Source organism: Nelusetta ayraudi, unplaced genomic scaffold, assembly GCF_046127955.1.
Source record: "Nelusetta ayraudi isolate G7.1 ecotype Tasmania unplaced genomic scaffold, CSIRO-AGI_Nayr_v1 ptg000011l, whole genome shotgun sequence".
NCBI classification, from domain to species: Eukaryota; Metazoa; Chordata; class Actinopteri; order Tetraodontiformes; family Monacanthidae; genus Nelusetta; species Nelusetta ayraudi.
Genome location: NW_027466061.1, coordinates 28441200 through 28459771, shown reverse-complemented (window position 1 = coordinate 28459771; position 18572 = coordinate 28441200). Strand labels below are relative to the sequence as shown.

The window sequence follows — 18572 nt, the reverse complement described above, 5'->3', positions numbered from 1 at the left end:
GGAGAAGAAAGGAGGGGGGGGGGCGGCTGTGGGTGAGGAGGGTGAGGGGGGCGGTGGCGGCAGAGGAGGCGTCTGTTTTTCCTCAGGAGCGACTGTGCAGAGCGAAGTGGACGTGGAAAAGCCGGGAAATGGGAAAACGGTGCCGGGAGGTTTTCGGAGCAGCTGCGGCTCCCAGAGCTCGCCGCTCGCCGCCACCGGGCCTCGGCTCCGTCCGGACGTGCGAGTGTTTGGCTGGGTAAATGTGGTGCCGCGCTGGACAACGACACTCTCTGCCGGCCGAGAGTTTCCTTCAGCAAACATTTTCAGAATGCCGATGCAAATCAGACGGCCGCACAGCGTCAAGTGAGTCGACCCGCTCAGGTGAAGCTAACGTCTCTCCTTCACAGCAGTCATTTTTGTTGAAAGTTAAACTGAATTGAAACTGCGAAGTTTACTTTTTGGGGTAAAATCAGCTCATGAAGCTACCAACTTTAATTTTTTTTTTTTTAAATAATCAGTTTAATCAAATAAAATTGTGCGTTTAAAAAAAAAAAAAAAAAAAAAAAAAGGGTACTACTTCAATTTTGTTGTGGTGTTCTGTCTCTGTCACCAACAAAACAGAGGGGTTTTTACGGTTGGAACTTTTTGGCGTTTTACGGTAAAATCTTTACCGTAAACTTTGCTTCCACCCACCCCCCCGCCCCCTCTCCCACCCCTCTCCCCACCCCTTCCGTGTCAGACTAAAACCAAAAGTTGAATTTAAAATAACAGGTTCTACATCTTGTTGGGTTGCTTTCTGGGAAAAAGTTAGCGGTTAAATAAAGAAGGCCAAATTTAATATGAATCTGTATATTTTAACAGCGATTTTTAGAAACAAACCTTGGACCTGCTGCTTCCAGAGGACAAATAAAAGTTCTTCTATATTTAATGACTGAACTCAAAGTTTAGAACAGACTCTCAACACGTCTACTTCCATTATTTCCCCAATAAGACGCGATCGGTTGATCTAATGGCGTTTGTTTTTCCTCGCCGGCTGATGTTTGAGGTAATTTCAAACGTGTTAGCATGATGCAGCAGCTAACCTGCTGTCAGCGCCCCCTTCAGGCTCAGACCAGCTGTTTTCTGGGTGCTGCTGGTCGCTGATGTGACGCCACCGCCGGTCTGTCTGCTGGCACCAGTGGGGCTTAGCTCAGATTGACCCCGAGTCTCACATCTGCCTTTTCCCACAGGAGGACTGACCTGCAGCCACAAACCACTCCGCCTCAGATTTATGTCCCGACCTCGGAATCACAGCCGGCCACCGAAGTCACGTGATGACGTCTTCCATGATCACCACAGCAGAGTGTAATCTGTGGCACGAGAGCACTTTGGTAATTACTGCTTTCATGTGGTGAAATAAAAAAAAAAAACATCCTTGAGCTTCAGATCAGGTTGCTGAAATGAAACCTGAATGAGAGCTAGCGACACATTGCCGTGTCTGTTCGGGGAGCGAGTCCAGCTGCTCATCAACTGAATTTCTCCATATCAACTCCACTGTCTACTGGGCCAGTGGTCACCATGTGACTGCGTCAGAAATGACAACAAGCAAAAAAAACAAAACAAAAAAAAATGACACTCAGGTGAGTCAGTGACTGGTTGATTGGGTGTTAAAACAAACAGGCTTCCGAACTGGCATGCCGCCTGCACCGACTCCAGCATCCCAGAAAAGAGGGGAGGAAAACCTCTCCATCACATTCACTTCAACAGATTTGTTCAGTTGTGGCCTGGTTTGTTGACATTAGCCGTGCGACACTGCGGCCTCGCTAGCTGCTCTTGGAGGAAGTCCTGCACCGCTGTTTCTGAGTTCTTGTGCTGCTGAGCCGTGATAAAACTGTTTAGTTCTGCACCTCCAGGGAGGAAGAGCACTGAGTGCAAGTGACAGAGACCCAGACGAGGAGAGGAAGAATGCGTCTGAGTCATGCATGTATGATAAGAGCTGAATGCTGAACTGGAAATATGGAAGCACAGTGATTTATTTTCCAGTGGCCACTTAAAGTACTGCAGTCAAAAAGCCCATGCAACCCAGAAAGCATTTTCTCTATAGACTGAAATACAAAAATAAAAACCCATAAAAAGGTTTTTAGTTGTCCGTGTTTTAGGACAACTACAACCTAAAACACGGTTCATGAGAAATATTTATGTGGTAGAGTTTTAGTCATGAACTTTGTAATGATAGTGGCCAGAAAATCCCCACAAAGAACTTTATTCACAGCGTGACGTAACGTTGCATTATGTCCTGTGTCTGCGTGTGTTGCGTAGGAGCTAGCTAGCTAGCTAGCAACTCCATTGAAATGAACGGGCCGCCGTATCCTGTTGATTTGGACTGAGCATACTTGCAGCTTTCTCTCCTCCAGGACCTGCAGCCTGACATCACGGTTGCTGCTGAAGCTCCTGAAGTTCTCCATGACCACCAGGCAGGATCTGAATGGATCCAGAACCAGATCCCAGTCATACCCTGACCCGGTCCTGACCAGGTGGCTCTTGACGCTCCATCCAAATGTGAAGGGGTGTGTGTGTATGTTCCAGCACAACCATTGTGTGGCGCCGCTCCAAGCGGTTAGTTGGCAAATCTGAGGTTGAGCTGAAGTTCAGGTTTGCGTGATGCCTTCTAATGAGCATAGTAAGGCTTGTGGTTGTGGCAGGAATTATTAGACTCAAATAACTCAAAAATAGCAAATAGCTCAAATATCAAACTCTGATATCTGGGGACGTAACGCAACACCCTGCAAAAGTGGTGAGAGTTTGATGCCGTTTTCGCAGTGCAATTTTATCGACGTTGGGGAAAATTTTTTGTTTCGTCTTTCCTTTTCTTCCAGCCACCTGGTCCCCCAGCACAGCGCCATCTAGCAGCATCCGGTGGCGATCGCAACTCTCCCTGGCCATCACGACTTCAAGAGCAGCGCCTCTTCACTAGCATGGCTCAGCTGTTGTTATTTTGTTTTCACTGCAGCTTTTTGAATTGTGCGGACAACATAAATACTCGCTTTGCTCTGCGCAGAAAAAAGTGCCATTTTCAATCGACAAAGAAAAACTTTCAAAAGTTGCCGGGGACGAGAGAGAGAGAGAGAGAGAGACGATTCTCAGAAGACAGTGAAAGCAAACTCTAATTCACATCAGCAGCTAAAATTCTGAATTTCCTTTCCGAGCCTCCAAACCAGTGACGCACCAAAACTGGGCTGCATGAGGTGTGAAGAAGTCCTCTGGTGGCTGGAAAGTCCCGCCGGTGCTGCCGGCCCTGCGATGGCATCCCGGGCTGATAGCGCAAAGGTCACCTCATCAGCCGGCAGCAGGACACGGCGATGATAAGCGTCCAATCAGAGCCTGAGAGCTTGTGGCTGCATTCCAGAGGCTATCACGGAGGGCCGCTGCCGGCCAGGACTCGGCGCTGCCGGGATATTTTAAGGGTCTGTGCAGATAGCAGAGGGACGGGCCGGGACGGAATCAGAGCTCAGCGGCTCCGACTGATCACGTCTGACTGCTGTGACTGAGAGAAGGGATGCTTTTTTGAAAAAAAGCTTGATATTCATCATCAACCGTGGAGAATTCATCAAAAAAGACCCAAAAAGCTCTTTCAGATTGCCATAAGACTGCATATTTTAGCCTGGTGTTTACAGCCTCCTGCTGAAACTGATGATTGACAAGACCTTTCTAGATGTTTGGGAGGGAACAAGAACAAGGCTGTCTCAGGGCGGAGCCAACACCTGGCACTAATCTGGAAGAGGTGACATCATAAAAGGCATCTTTTTTTCTACTGTGTCCAAGGACACGCTTTCTGAAATGTGGATCAGCTGGAGAAAAAAAAACATGTATATAAACACACACACACACACACATACAGGTACTACCCAGAAAATTAGAATATCCTGAAAAGGTTGTTGTATTTCTGCAATTCAACTTAAAAGGTGAATTTGACACATTATATAAAGGAATAATATGCAAATCAATATATTTCAAGTTTTTATTTCTTTGGATTTTGCTGATCAGGCCTTGCAGCTTAAAAAAAAAAACTCAAATTTTATAATAATTTTCTGAGTTTGTGGGTTTGTGGTTTTTAATAAGCTGAAAATCTTAATCAGCAAAGTTACGACAAGGAACTGCTTGAGATGTCAATTTGCGTGGAATGGCTCAATAAAATTTGTTGGTTTCATCTTTTATGATAAATGGCCAAAATAAAACAACTTTTACTTGATATTCTAATTTTCCGGGTAGTACCTGTATAGTTAGAGTTATTAAACGGGATTTTCTTACATAGTTACATGCATAGTTACATATATCTTGCACATTGATGTCTTCAGTATCTATCTGCAGTAGAAAGTTGTAAAGTTAGAAAAAATGCATGGCAATACTGTATACATATATATATACATATATATATATATGTATATATATATATATATATATATATATATATATATATATATATATATATACATATATATATATATATATATATGTATATATGTATATATATATATATGTATATATGTATATATGTATATGTATATATATATGTATATATATATATATTTTTTTTTTTTTTATCTTATTTTAGTTTTCTCAGCCATTTACTTGTCTGAAATGTTTTCAGACCTGGTCCTCACACACGTAGGTCTTAAAAGAAAGAAAGAAAATCCCTGTCCATACATACAACAGTGTGTTAAAACAATCTCGTCCACATCCAACTGCGTATACAGGCTGTCAGTCAATGAAAAACACAGGCAGGAACCACGGGTGGCACTCGAACCTGTAAACACAGGGACACACTGGCCAGTCGGCAGCCTGAAGAAAAGCAGAAATGGCACCTCCAAGTTCATAAAAACGCCATCTGACTGCGGCGGTCGGCAGGCCAGGTGGGAGACGAGATAGAACCGGAACTATTCTGGCTCTGTGTGAAGTTCATCTGGTGCTGCTTCGGGAGATAAAGCTACGCTGCGCTCAACAAGGTTGACATCATCAAGCTAACGAGGAAAGCCAACAAAACAAAGCGGAGTTTGGTGAACGTCTTCGTCTTACAAGATGGTCGGCTCTCTATCTACCTGCAGAAAGGTGAGCGAGCGGCGCCGCCCCTCCCGTCCTCAGAGGAAACACAGTGTGGGTGGGCCGGTGGGGGGGAGGGGCGGTTGACTTTGCTTCCGAGCCGCGGCCCTTCCACAGAGCCTCGCAGGTAAAACATCTGTGGCCCATTCATTGTTTTTAATGAGCGAGCGGCCTCGGCTATGAATGGACAAACAGCCACTTTAACTAGCTGCCTCGGCCATTAAGAGCCTGTAGGGGCAATTATGTAGCCAAACACAATGACCTCAACAGTGTGTTAATACACACACACACACACACACACACACACACACACACACAACACACTTCTTTACACACTTTGTCAAAGGGAAAAGGGACGATTAGAAATGTTACACAACATTTCATCTGCGTTTAATTTACTCCAACTTTGTTTATTTGAAAAGTTCAAAGTTTTTTTTTTTCATTTTTTATTTGACAAAAAAAAAAAAAAAGAACAGTGTGTCTTTTTCGCCAATTAATTTAATTTGATTTGATGTTACCTGAGGGAATTATAGAGTTTCCAGATTTATTGTCCACACTCGATCAAACAGTTGAAGTTCCAGAGCAAAAAATGTACCGGGGACCAGATGCACATCATGAAAAACAAAAATAGAAAAGAATAGAAAGAAATTGAAAATATGAGTTCAAAGCTACTTTTCTGTTGTCCTCCATAAATAATCAGTGTTTTTGACATATAGACGGTCCACATACGCTGTTTGTGCTGCTACACATCCAGAAGGTGGATGTGATCAGATGTGGGATTAAAATGTTGAGCAGAGCAGAAAACAGGGATTAACACTGACGCTGTTGCAGCCACCATGGCTTGTGCTGCTGAATCGTAATACGCTGGGCTTTCGAGAGACAAGGCGTTACAACATCGGTGGGGGGGGGGGGGGGCTGAGTCGCTCCCACCGCTCGACACTTCAGTCCACGACTGAAGGAGACAACAGGACCAGCAGCCAGTGCTCTGTTTTCATGCTCCCGCACCATCAGATCCCACTGAAGCCCACGTGCTGCACCTTCAGAGTCAATCCAACTCGACTGCACTGGATTTATGTGGCGCCTCGCTTATCCATAACTTCAGATATTATACAAAGCCATGAATTTTCTCCTTGTTTTCTGCCTTGAGGAGCTTATGCTGCGACCGGCAGCAAGGAGAATCGTGTCAAATTAAATCTCGCCCGCACAAGCATCGCTTTATGCTTCTCGGGCGTCTGCGGGAACAAAACAGAAGCTGGATTTAACACGTGTACACAGAGATTGACAGATTTGACCTTTGACCCCAGGGATTCACTGGCAGCGAAATACCACTTATGACTTTGTCCGACAGCAAAAGGCTGAAGACTTGCTGCACTTACCTCAACACAGGGGATTAAAAAAAAAAAGACAAGAAGGAGAAGAAGAAGAAGAAGAAGAATGATTGCCGGCGGTGATTTGAACATATGCGCCCCTACTTTGAAGTGAAACCGACGGCAGGTTTTCGGGACTGTGCGTGCACTAACAGTCAGAAGAAACAGACTGAACCCTGGTAATTTCCTTAGATGTGGAGCAGTATGTTCAGAAGTGCTCAGAAAAAGCAGTTTTCTGAATAGATCAGATGAGACCTTTGAATAACATCGTCCAAAATCCGCTGGCAGTGTGAATTTATAACAACAATCGTGACTTTTCTTCCTCCTGCTCTACGAAACGTGCACACTTGCGAGAAGTGGCCTTGTTCTTGTGCTCAGACAAACATGTGAGAAGGTCCTAACAGAGCCATCGTTGGTTAGCAGGAAGTCTGCAGATGTAAAAGCTGCTCCGCCAGAGTCAGAGACGGAAAATAATATATCACAGAATGGGCAGAACATCCAACAACAACAACAACAACAACAACAACAACAGCAACAACCAAACAAAAAACGATGGGATGCTCAGTCAACGCAACACCGCGCCGTCCCTTATTAAAGGGGCAGGCCGTGTAAAATCCCCTGCGGCGCGGTGAGCGCTGCCCTCAGGTTTGGAGAAGGTGTGTCTTTTCTCACACTCTGTCAAACATCCAGCGGAGGATTTAGTGACGGGGCGGCGGCGAGGAGCCGGTCCCTGGACCGCGATGCCGCTCTCGCTGCTCTCGCCGCTCGTCGGGGTCAAACCTTAACGTCCATGTTTTGACTGTCAGGGCGCTGGGAGACCCTGCGGCCCGGCCTGACACTGAGCAGCCGCCCTCTGTTAAATCTGCTGCTGTGAAATCATTAGAGCCGCCCGGTGGTCTGCCAGCACACAGCCCTCTGTGTGTGTGTGTGTGTGTGTGTGTGTGTGTGTGTGTGGGGAGGGGGGTGGGTGTGTATAGGGGGTTGAGGGTGGGGGAGGGGGAGGCCTGGTTTTGATGCTTCTGCCCAGTGTTGGTATAAAAACGTGGATCAACATGGAAGCCGGACACATTTAATGGTGATTTGGACAGTCTGCTGTATCTCCTCCTGCTTTATGGCCAACTATCAGTCTACTGCCTGGAAACACAGCATTTTATCAGCCCGTTGCCTTTTCCTGCGTTTTTTGTTTGTTTGTATCTTTCTCTTGCTTTGTCACGCTCGTCTGGACATCGGAGCATAAAAGATCAAATTCACATGACTGAAATGTCCCTTGACAATATAAAAACTGCCCAACTTCACTTTACGGAACAGCATAAATCACCAGCGTTTAAATAATCTGATTAATGAAACTGTAAAACAGATTAAAGTTGCAGCCCACTCTGAATTTGCGATCACCAAACTGCTCGCAAAGTGAATTTCCGAAAGGAGTCGAACAAAGTCTCTGGATTCGGATTTTTGAAAAAAAACAACGTCCCACGAGGTGAAACAGGAAGTGGAAGTGTGGGAGGCGCCGATCGCCAGGCTTCCTGTGTGTCGCAGAAATGTTCCTCCCAGTGGGAATCCATTTAAATGCGACGATTCAACACTCGCAATCTACCTGCGGAGCCTCGACTTTCATTTGATTCTGCTGCTTTTATTTCAACAAACCGCTGCTGCTGCTGCTGCTGCTGCTGCTGCTGCTGCTGCTGCTGCTGCTCAGGGAAAGAAACTCTATGCGGCAGAACGTAACTCAGAGCTGTCAGGCGCAGACTAAACCTTCATTACCTTAAACTCAGCGCACGGCCGTCAAGTAAACATGCGCAGACACACACACATCTGCAGCTCTCGTTCGCGCTCGAGTGTCGGAGTTTATTCGTGGGTTTACGTCGGTCCGCGGCGTCTCCGTCACCTCTGGGCTCCACATTCCAGCCGTCCGCCTCTTATCTTTATTGGCTGAGGACGGGCAGAATTACAGGACAGTTTGTGAAGGTCTGACACACCAGAGGACCAGAGGTGGGGGATGGGGGTGGGGGTGGTGGGATCAGGCTGCGGAAGCCCCGAGAGCCGCAGAGAATTTTCTACATCTAAGCCGGTGAGATAACTGGGAGAAGGCTGGCGGATAAAAGTGCTGTGAAGTGGCCGCAGTAAAACTAAATGGCCTGGAAAAGTAAAAACTCCAGCGGGTCGCATCTCTGGAGGCACAGCGGCGGCTCAGGCTTGTTCCTTTGCGATGCGGCGCAGGAAATCTTCTCTGTGAAGGCGACGTTTCGTACACGATGGAGTTCCTGCTTTCTAAATATAAACAAGCACAACCGAGCCCCCGAGATCCAATCCAACTGAGCGAGGAGACAGACTGAAGCAGGTAGTCGGCTGGGTTTCGTCTCGCTTTAAGTCTCCCCAGGGAGGCAGCGGCAGGAGAAAATATTTGGAAAGAATTTTAACCAGGCAAATTAGATTGATAGAACTAGTAATAGTTTATCGTCTCAATAGTTTGAGTTTTGAGGTGATTTTAAAATAAGACAGGAACTTGGAAAATGTGATGGGATCAAGTGAGAATTCACTTCATCTAAGGTTTCATTCCAGTCAGAAGCTAAAATTATGAGTGAAAATAGGAATAGGATGGAATGAAGGGATTTTGGGGGAAAATATTGTATTGATTATGAGTTCTTAAAAAAGTGCCTGATACCTAAAAATATATATAAATGAATAGAAAAAAATACTTTGCAGACAAAATATTGACAATCTACTTTTTAAATGACAAGAAGAGAAAATTAAGCGTCGAGGAACATGGAAGTCAGGACTGCGAGTCACACATCGGAAAACCTTTGGACTTTTGGGCCCTTTCGGATTCTGAAATTACAAAAAAAAAAAAAAAAAAAAACGTTAAAAAAAACTACCAGAAAGTGAAAATTCTGCAAACATCTGAACCCATCGACGAGCAGAGAATCATCTCCTCCAGTCAGTGGGAGCCTCTTCCCCCTGGCTCCCATCAGGCACTGGGGCCTCGGCGCCGTGGAGCGCCGTGGCATTGTGACCCAGTTTGCCCACAGTTCCCGGAAACCAGCAGGAGCCGCTGCGTCTAATTGTTGCCCGGCGGCTTTAATTAGCTTAGCGTGTCTGCGTCGGCGCACAGCGCCAGGGGTGAACGTACACATGCTGTAGGAGCCTTCCCCCATCCCCTCTTCCACCCCGCTGGATAAACACTCTGGCCCGGTTGGGAGCGTGCACCGGTACACCGGCGAGGCCGAACGCTGCTGCTGGGAACGGCTGGAGCCGTGCACTCGGAGAAAGGAAGGGGCGGAGCAACGTGACGATGGAAGAATCTGCACCATGACACCGACAATCATGAGGAGAACTCATAACATGGTCAAGGTGGCCGCCCGCCCGCCCGCCTCCATGACCTATTTTGGAGGTTCCCCCAGGAGAGGAAGCCAGAGGAGGTGAAGGGGGAGGAAGCAAGGAGGAGGAGGAGGAGGTGGCGGCAGCCAAAATATGAAGAGACCATTAGTGCTGCCCCAGGTCTTTCAGCGCCTTCAGAGATATGACGGAGAAGAAAAGGACGGAGATCAAAAAAACAAAAGTCGGGGGGGGGGAAAGGTTCTGGTTAAAGGTCTCGGTGCAGAGTGAGGAGATGGAGAGGAGGAGAAAGTGACAAAAGCAGAAGAAGGAATGGGAGGTGGAGGGAGGGAGGAGGTGAAGGAGGAGGAGGAGGAGGAGGAAGAAGCAGGATTATATTTCATCTCTGTGCAGTGGACGTCTTAATCAACAGTGTCAGGTTTTCTTTCTGGAGGCCGTGTGGTGTTCTTCACGCTGACAGCCGCCGCCGAGGACGCCCGGCGCTCCCAAATGTAAATAACATCACAAATCCGTGCGCATTAAACCTGTTTATGTGTGCGCTGCTCCTCGAACCCCGCTGCTCAACTCTTAGTCTCTCTTTTCGCGGCGTCCGCAGCTTTTCCAATCGTCCTTCCTTCGCGCAGTGATTGAACGATGGAATCAAAAAGCACGCTTAGCTTTCTATTGTTCCTCTGAACATGACGTTTCTGTAGAAAGACGATAAATTGTTGATCCGAGCAGAACTCGGACTTCATCTGCTCTTGTCGTTGTTGTCCTGGCGGCGCCAGCGACGAGACTTTCCTAGATATGCATGTTAGTTCTGTTCACCACGTGCAATTAAAGTACAAGTGAGTTCACTTCCTGCAATGGCCACCATTGTAAAGGTCAACTCGAGTTCTTTCCTCTCCTTTGATTATTTAATGGACCAGCGTGTGAGATTTAAATTGTATGGGCCTGGCATGAAAAAAAAAACAACCTACACACACATTTTTGCTTAAAGTCCCTAAAAAATATTAAGTGCTGTGCATTTATATTTACAGAGAGAGAGCAGCTCGTGAGGCCCCAGCAGCCTGGAGTGTGGTTTAGTGACTCTGTCCTGAAATCACAGCAGCACAGAGGAAAGACGTGAGGTTGTGTGTGATGTCAGAGAAGGCGGATTAAGGCTGGTTGTAGTACGACCTCTGACCCATAGATGCAGATAAACCTGAGGTCCCGGCCTTTTAATATCAGCACTTCTGCCACTGACAATGGCAAATTGTTGCTGAACATTTTTGGTTTATTTTATTTTATTTTACTTGTTTTATTGCCAAAACTCAACAGAAACTAAATCTCAATTTATAAGTCAAGATTTAGTCGTCTGTTGGTTTTCTTATTATTTGTGCCTCCGATCTGTCAGCGTGATACATTTCTACACACGACCATTTCTGGACATTTTATGTCTTACGTCTCTCAGATTTTTTACGTCTCTCGTGTTTGTGTTGGGGCGCGGCCCGCTGGATTTTGCATGCATTGGTTTTGAGTGCATGTGGATTGTTTAAGAGTTAACTCTGCTGTATATTACACGCGTAGTAAAATTTTTAGTGGAAAGATCTTAATATTAAGATGCCGTGACCGCTGTAGACAATTTATTTCAATAACAAACAAGTCCAAGATCCTCCAGCTTGATTGAATAACAACGAAATTTCATCAAGCGCCGTAGTGGCATTTTGCGTGTTTCCACGATGAATTACGACTGTGCTATAAATCTGGTCATCTACAAGCCGACGGGATCAAAGACAGTCTTCAGCTCGGAGGACCTCAGATGTTCCTCATCACAGGCCCTGCAGTGGATCTGAAGGAGGGTTGAATCCAACGTTGTGTTCCTGCTTTCTGACTTGATTTAATTCTGCTGGGTGGATGTTTGTCTCTGTGAGCTCACATGTGGACGTCGAATTCAACTCTTCTCCTCAGAAGTGTTTCGTTTTTTGAAAAAACAAAAAGAAAAAGAGTGTTGTTTTTTTCTCTCTCTGTCTCTCCTGCTGCACAAGGTGTCGTTCTCTGGTCTGCAGCAGCTGCTGCAGTGTGATTCAATCTCAAAGCGCCGCTTATTGGCTCTCTTCAGGGTGTGAAATTAATGACGCATTGAGGTGAAAGCAGAACTTTAATGCTAGAGCTGCTCTGGGTTGCTTCACCTTCAGACTGGAGACCAGCACAACATTCTGACTGATGGAGCTAAAGAAGTGCTAAACCACACAGGTCGAGAGGCGGAAAGCCTCATGGAGAACCAAAGTGGAAAGTCCTCCAAGAGTAACAACAATAATAATAATAATAATAATAATAATAATAATAACAATAATAATAATAATAATAATAATAATAATAATAATAATAATAATAACCCTTCGCTGAGGCTCAGTCCCGAATAATGCTGAGGTCACTAATTATCTAGTACATAACTGAGCAGAAGGAAATTTCCAATAATCTCATACAGTTATTTTTCATCAAACCTGGTGCCCCAATATATTTTCAAATTACATGGACAAATGAATAAAATTGATAATAAAATTCACCAGAGGACCAGTCTATGATCCCACTGAACGAGGTTTTACAAACATTTCTTTTTCAAATCGTCACTTATGATGTGGTCTCTTATGATGAAGACACTTTTAAGGTGTCACAACAAAGTAAAGTCAACTGAAGTGTGAATAAGTTCTGGGAGAACCGAGAATAATTATGACAAAAGGAGAGGATGCCCAAAAATCTAAATATATATTGATGATATTTAGGATGATGGGAGTAGCCTACTGTAATACTGCGCGCGCGCGAGCACACACACACACACACACACACACACACACACACACACACACACACACACACACACACACACCAGCGTCCTGAGCTCGTGCATGGTCGCGCAGAAACGGGCGCACAAAGTTGTGAGGGACGATTATTTACCGTTCCCGCCGCTATGGAATACCGAGCGAATTTCCATACAGCTTGTATGGAAAACGCGTGAGCGCGCCGCGGCCTGACGCCTCGTGATTTATGGCTGTATTTAGATAAGACGCGGCCGTAAATGGTTTCTAAATCGCGTCGAGGTCAGCCTACGTAATGGGATAATGTTTTCAGGCGATGGAGATAAGATGCGCGCGCGCGCGCGCGCGCGCGCGCGTGTGTGTGTGTGTGTGTGTGTGTGTGTGTGTGTGTGTGTCTGTGGGAGCGGAGATACGGGCCTTTTCCCCCCCCCGCTTCCACTGCCGAGGTTCGATGGCGACGCGCGCGCAGGCCGCGTGTGTCCTAGAGAAAACAGAGTCCGCGGTGCGTTTACACTCTCCAGAAGCGTCTGACTTCATGTTGTTCCTGGAGAAGGAGACAATCCGATAATGTGCGCAAGAGCCCGGCCACATGAAGGAGAAAATATTCCTTAGAAAAATAATAAAACAAAACAAAAAAAGTCCTGGATTAAAAAAAAAAAAAAAAAAACCTGGAAAGAATTAAGAATCAGCAGTTTGGTTTGTTTCGTTCGCAGACTAATGTGAGATCATTTAGATATAATCATATTTGTGAGCACACGTCATGGGATAAACTGCACCGCACACCCATCAAATTATATTTGAAATATAGAGGGAAAAAAAACCCTGAAACGTGCCAGAGCACGAGGACCACATCTCGTCATATCAGCATTTAAATTACGCGCGAGCATGAAAATGTCGCTAAATTTGTCAAGGAAATTCGAAAAATAATCAATTCTTTCATTACAATTTGATATAATTGAAATGAGAACGATTGGGTTGCGACTTTTTCAAGAACAATGAACCACCAGTTGACAAATAATAATTAAAAAAAAAAAAAAAAAGAAGTCAAGCAACATTGTGTTTTACGCACAGCTTGTGCGTAAAATATGTGCGTAAAAACTTCTCCTGCCGCCCTTCCCCAGCCCAAAAAACAAACAAAAATGGACATTGAAACGTACACAGTTTTGTTTTACAACGCTGAAAAACTTTACTTCTCTCCCTCTACGCGTCCATCTGTGTGGCCGGTGTGAGCAGGTAATTGCTGCTGAGCAGCAAACCGGACACTCCCCCCGTCCTTCCATTGGCTGCCTCGCCTCCACGCTCACATCCGAATCATATAAACCTCCGGGGCCCTCGCACCTCCATCCGGGTCACAGCACTTGGACGAATCAGAGCAGCTTTGACAGGGAAGAGCATCGCCTGCGCGGAGCGGAGGCCGAGATCCGCACGCTGGAATTATTATTGTTACCCTCTTGTTTTTTCTTCTCCTCAGCTTCAGTCGTCTTCCGCCTGACGACGATGTGATGGTCGCGGGTATGTTCGGCCTGACTCGCTGACGCGCTCCGGGGAGGAGAAGTCGGCGGTGTTGTCGCATCGCTTCTGCGAGGAGCCGAGGGCGATTCTTTTTTTTTTTTTTTTTTTTTTTTTTGGAGGGGGGTGGCCGCAGCAGGAGCAGCCGAAGCGGGAGGAGAGCGACGGAAGAGCCGGCAGCGAGCGAGTCCGTCACCCCGCCGAAGATGAACCTGATCGGGGGCTACCAGCATCACCACCACCACCACCACCACCTCATGCACGAGCCCTTCCCCTTCGTGCAGCGGTGCCACCAGGATGCGCCCTACTTCCAGAGCTGGGTGGTCAACCACGGCGAGGTGCCCCCGGACTTCCAGATCCAGACGCCCTACCCGGCCACCGAGCTGGGGGCGCCCGGGGCGACCCACGACGGCCGGCTGGACGGGCTCCAGGCGGGCATGGGCAAAAGGAGGACGTCCGGGCCCAAGAAGGAGCGCCGGCGGACGGAGAGCATCAACACGGCGTTCGCCGAGCTGCGGGAGTGCATCCCCAACGTCCCGGCCGACACCAAGCTGTCGAAAATCAAAACTTTACGGCTGGCAACCAGCTACATCGCCTACCTGATGGAGGTGCTGGCCAAGGACTCCGGGGAGACCGAGGGCTTCAAAGCCGAGATTAAGAAATTTGAAAACCGGGACATGAAAAGGAAAAGGGAGACGGTGAGTTTTGAAATATGTGAAACTTGGTGAAAACAAAGCTGGAGTTCTAAAAAAGAAAAAAGAAAAAAAAAAAGTCCCACATAAATTAGTTGTAGTGAGCTTTGTTTTTGTGTTTAGTTTTTTTGGAAGCTTGACTTCGAAAAATCTCATTTTGAAGACAAATTATTGATAGAAAAAAAAAAATCTCTTCTATAGCAAGTTTTATTAGTTCAAGTAAAAAAACAATTGTCCTACCCACCAAAATTCAATTGATGTACAGAGCCAGTTTTCTTTAAAAAAATAAAAAAAATAAAGCTGCTTGTTAACAACAGAGCACGAATAAACTCCTTAAATATTATTCACGGCTTCAAATAACAGTTTAGCTTTATATTTTCTATTAAAATAAAATTCTATTTAATCACCCTATAGATTTTTGTAAAAACTTGCAGGTTGATACTCAGGTGCAGTCGATTAACAATTCGTGATTTTCTTTCATTTCTTGCTCACAGTTTTAAAAAATAAAAAAACATAAAAGTATAAGAAACAAACTAGAATTCATGTACAGAGAGCAGTCCAGCGTAGCAGCCCAACGCTGATGCAATATCATTCCTGTGATACATAATCAATGATAATGCATTTTATTAAGCTTAGGTGTGTGATATTTGGCGTGGCTCACTGTATTATACGTTTCAGTATAATTTAAGATTGCCTTAACTTGTTTTTATTTTATGATTTAGCACATCTCACAATCACCGTTCATATCAACTGTTTATTTTTTTGTTTTATTTATTTTTGCATTGTACACTGCATTTTTGGAGTTGCAAAACTTAATAAAATACAAAAACTAAAGTAAATAAAAACACATACAGCAATTTGTTTTCATCATTTATTAAAATGAATATTATCCATCCATCCATTTTCAATACCAACTTCTTCCAGAACTCAGGGTTGCGGGATGAATAATATAAACTGTTTCCAATATATTAAAATGCATTATTGTGAAATATATATCGTCCAGCATAACGAACACTTTTATCTATCAAGTAAGCGACTTTAGTAAGAATTTTAGTAATAAGTAAAATTGCAAATTTATCATAATCAATTTTCTTTTTTCTACTGAAACGTTTCACGAGTTAAACTTCAAAAAAGAGTTTTTGTTTCTTAAAACAGATCTATGATTTGAAATTAATTTATCATATTATTTTTCTTCCCCCTGTATCCCACCTCCGAGTGTTAATTGCTCAGATGATGTGAATTCCTTGTCGTTTGGGGGAAGTGACAGCGAAGGCTGAGATGTGCCGTGACGTGTCGTCACACGGAGCTGACGGCTCGGCTTCCTGTCTGACCTTGCTTTGCTGTTCTGTCCCGCCGCAGAGCGAAGGTCTGCAGGAGAGTTTGACGGCCGAGAAGAAGGCGAAGGGCCGGACCGGGTGGCCGCAGCAGGTCTGGGCCCTGGAGCTCAACCAGTGACCTGCTCCAGCTGCGTCACCTTCCTCCATCCACCAGCGGGCCCCTGCTGACTCTGGAGCAGATAAAAAAAAACAAAAGAACACACACACACACACACACACACACACACACACACACACACACACACACACACACACACACACACACACAAGAACCACTGACTGGCTGAACGCGAACACACCGCTGCGCGCGTGCAATGATGCGCAAAACGAGCGAGATTAAGGAGGCTAAAGCACGCGCCCCAGGTGCACATGCACGGCCAGGGCGGGACGCGCGGGTGAATCCTGTGTTTCCCCTCCTCCTCCTCCTCTTCCTCTTGTTCCTCCTGGTGTCTTCTGACTGTTTTTTTGGGTTTTTTTTTTTATCTTCTCGCTGTTTGTGATGTTCAGGACTGCAGAGCAGGAAAAAAAAAACTCTTCTGCCTTCCCGCTCAAAACGCGTCTAATCTGGAGTCAAGTGAGTGTTTTCTTCACGTTTGGGGCTGAAGCAGAAAATAAAGGACGGATAGAAGCAATGTCACCTGGGTTGGAAAAAAAAAAAGAATAGACTTTGTTTTGACAATTTTGTTGTTTAAATGCTAATTCTGGCGGCGCTCTCTGGGATGCTGTGAGTTTGTATTGTTTCCTGCATGGGGCGGGACATGGTACCATCAGCCCATCAGAAAAGCTCGACTTTAATGATTTCTTGGTTGTTCGATCACGTGGCATTGTGACTTTTATTGGGGGGGGTTTCTTAATTTTGTTTCAGATTTTTTTTTTTTTTCACAGTGAGTTTTAATGCCGCTGGGATGTGAAACGGTCTATTCGACGCCTTCCTGGATTTTCCGCTTTAGAATTAATTTAGAAACAGGGCTCACGAACTTCTTTTGCACCCAAATCAAACGAATTACAAGTGTTGTTTTAACACCCGGCATTTTAAAGGCTGGATTTGGCGCGGCCCGGATATTTAAAAAGGAATTATAATCCCACTCTTATCTACTGTACTGTAAACTTTACGACCATTGCGTTGCCGCTGTTGTTGTTGTTGTTGTTGTTGTTACTGTTGTTGTTGCTGTTGTTCTTGTTGTTGTTGACGTTTCTTGTAGAAAATTAGGAAACTGACTGAATCTACCTCAGAGTGAACGTCACTGAACACCGGACTGAATCTGACACTCTGTGCGTGCAGAGGGATTTAAGAAAGTGTTCCATACGTGGATGGAGATGTAACCCATAGCTACAGTGGATGTGAAGTTCTATATATATATGTTGCGTAAATAAAATTAATTATTTTATGACCGTCCATTACACTCGAAGGTTTGTTTTTATTGAGCTTATTTGAAAAAAACAAAACAAAAAAAAAACACAAAACAAAACAAAAAAAACGATATTTATTTTTTCCAGTTTTAATTCTGATAATGCTACCATGTCCGGTGCATCCACGTGTCTTATTATATAGTATATTGATTCATTAGTTGTATTTTTGTTTGAACATATTTTAGAAGTAAAAAAATTTACAAGGTTTTTTTTTTTGACTACTTCAGTTGAGGGCCAAGTGTGTAACATGCATAGAGATCTACTGGCATGAAATGAACTAGAGTCTGTCGATATCTGCGCTTATATCTATATTCATATCTATTCATAGATAGAGAAATATGTTTCAATCTGATCAGAATGTATATTTACATAAAACAAAAAGAGATTGGCAGGAGGCGGCGGTCACAGTGATGTTAGGTTCGGTGATTTCTTCTCTGGGGCCGCTGTGAGAAGGATCAGAAAACACGGATTGACATTAACACTGTTTGCAATCTGCCCTCCGGCCATTAGATGGTAGTAAATCACACACACTGGGCCTTTGAACGATCTATTTACAAGAGGCTGAGATTGTTGACATAAACTCAAAGAGCTGCTGGATGCTGTTAAATGAAAGATCTCTGAAATATTCACAAAAAATAAATAAACTCCGCCCCTCCCGCGCTATGTATGTAACACTTCACCATGTGAATCAATCGCTGCCTAATAGTTACAAACCCTAAAGTGGCTCGGAGAGAGTTTAGTGTTGCGCCCCATCTGCCAGACTCTAAATCAGTGTGTGTGTGTGTGTGTGTGTGTGTGTGTGTGTGTGTGTGTGTGTGTGTGTTAGGGGTCCGGCTCCCACATGGCCCATTGAGGGGTTTCCTTGCAAGAAGCAGGATCATTTGTTGGCAGGATGTGGATAATTTTAATCATTGATTTCTTGCTATATATCATAAAACATCTCTTGTGGAAAATAAAATATTTCAATGATTGTAATAACGTGATTATTATTGTAATCATTGCTATAACAATACTGTATACCACATCCTGCACCAGAAGGTTTTAACACTCACGGCGTTTAAAGATTTACTCTTTCGAATTCCTGATTACGAG

At 44.9% G+C, this 18572-nt stretch overlaps 2 protein-coding genes across 2 annotated transcripts in view; both read left to right on the top strand.

Moving 5' to 3' along the window:
* Nucleotides 1-18572, top strand: part of LOC142885716 (uncharacterized) — a 229733-nt gene that overhangs the window by 173891 nt on the left and 37270 nt on the right. The window lies entirely within an intron of this gene.
* On the top strand, nucleotides 13870-16270 carry LOC142885709 (heart- and neural crest derivatives-expressed protein 1-like). Its single transcript, XM_076022438.1, has 2 exons — nucleotides 13870-14739; nucleotides 16093-16270. Exons 1-2 carry the CDS (start codon nucleotides 14248-14250, stop codon nucleotides 16186-16188), a joined length of 588 nt encoding a protein of 195 aa, XP_075878553.1. The 5' UTR covers nucleotides 13870-14247; the 3' UTR covers nucleotides 16189-16270.

Bases quoted from the DNA above. Each gene is read 5' to 3' on its own strand.
- LOC142885709 (XM_076022438.1), top strand. From the start codon at position 14,248: ATGAACCTGATCGGGGGCTACCAGCATCACCACCACCACCACCACCAC. The intron at 14,740-16,092 runs GTGAGTTTTGAA...GTCCCGCCGCAG, and splicing joins TGAAAAGGAAAAGGGAGACG to AGCGAAGGTCTGCAGGAGAG.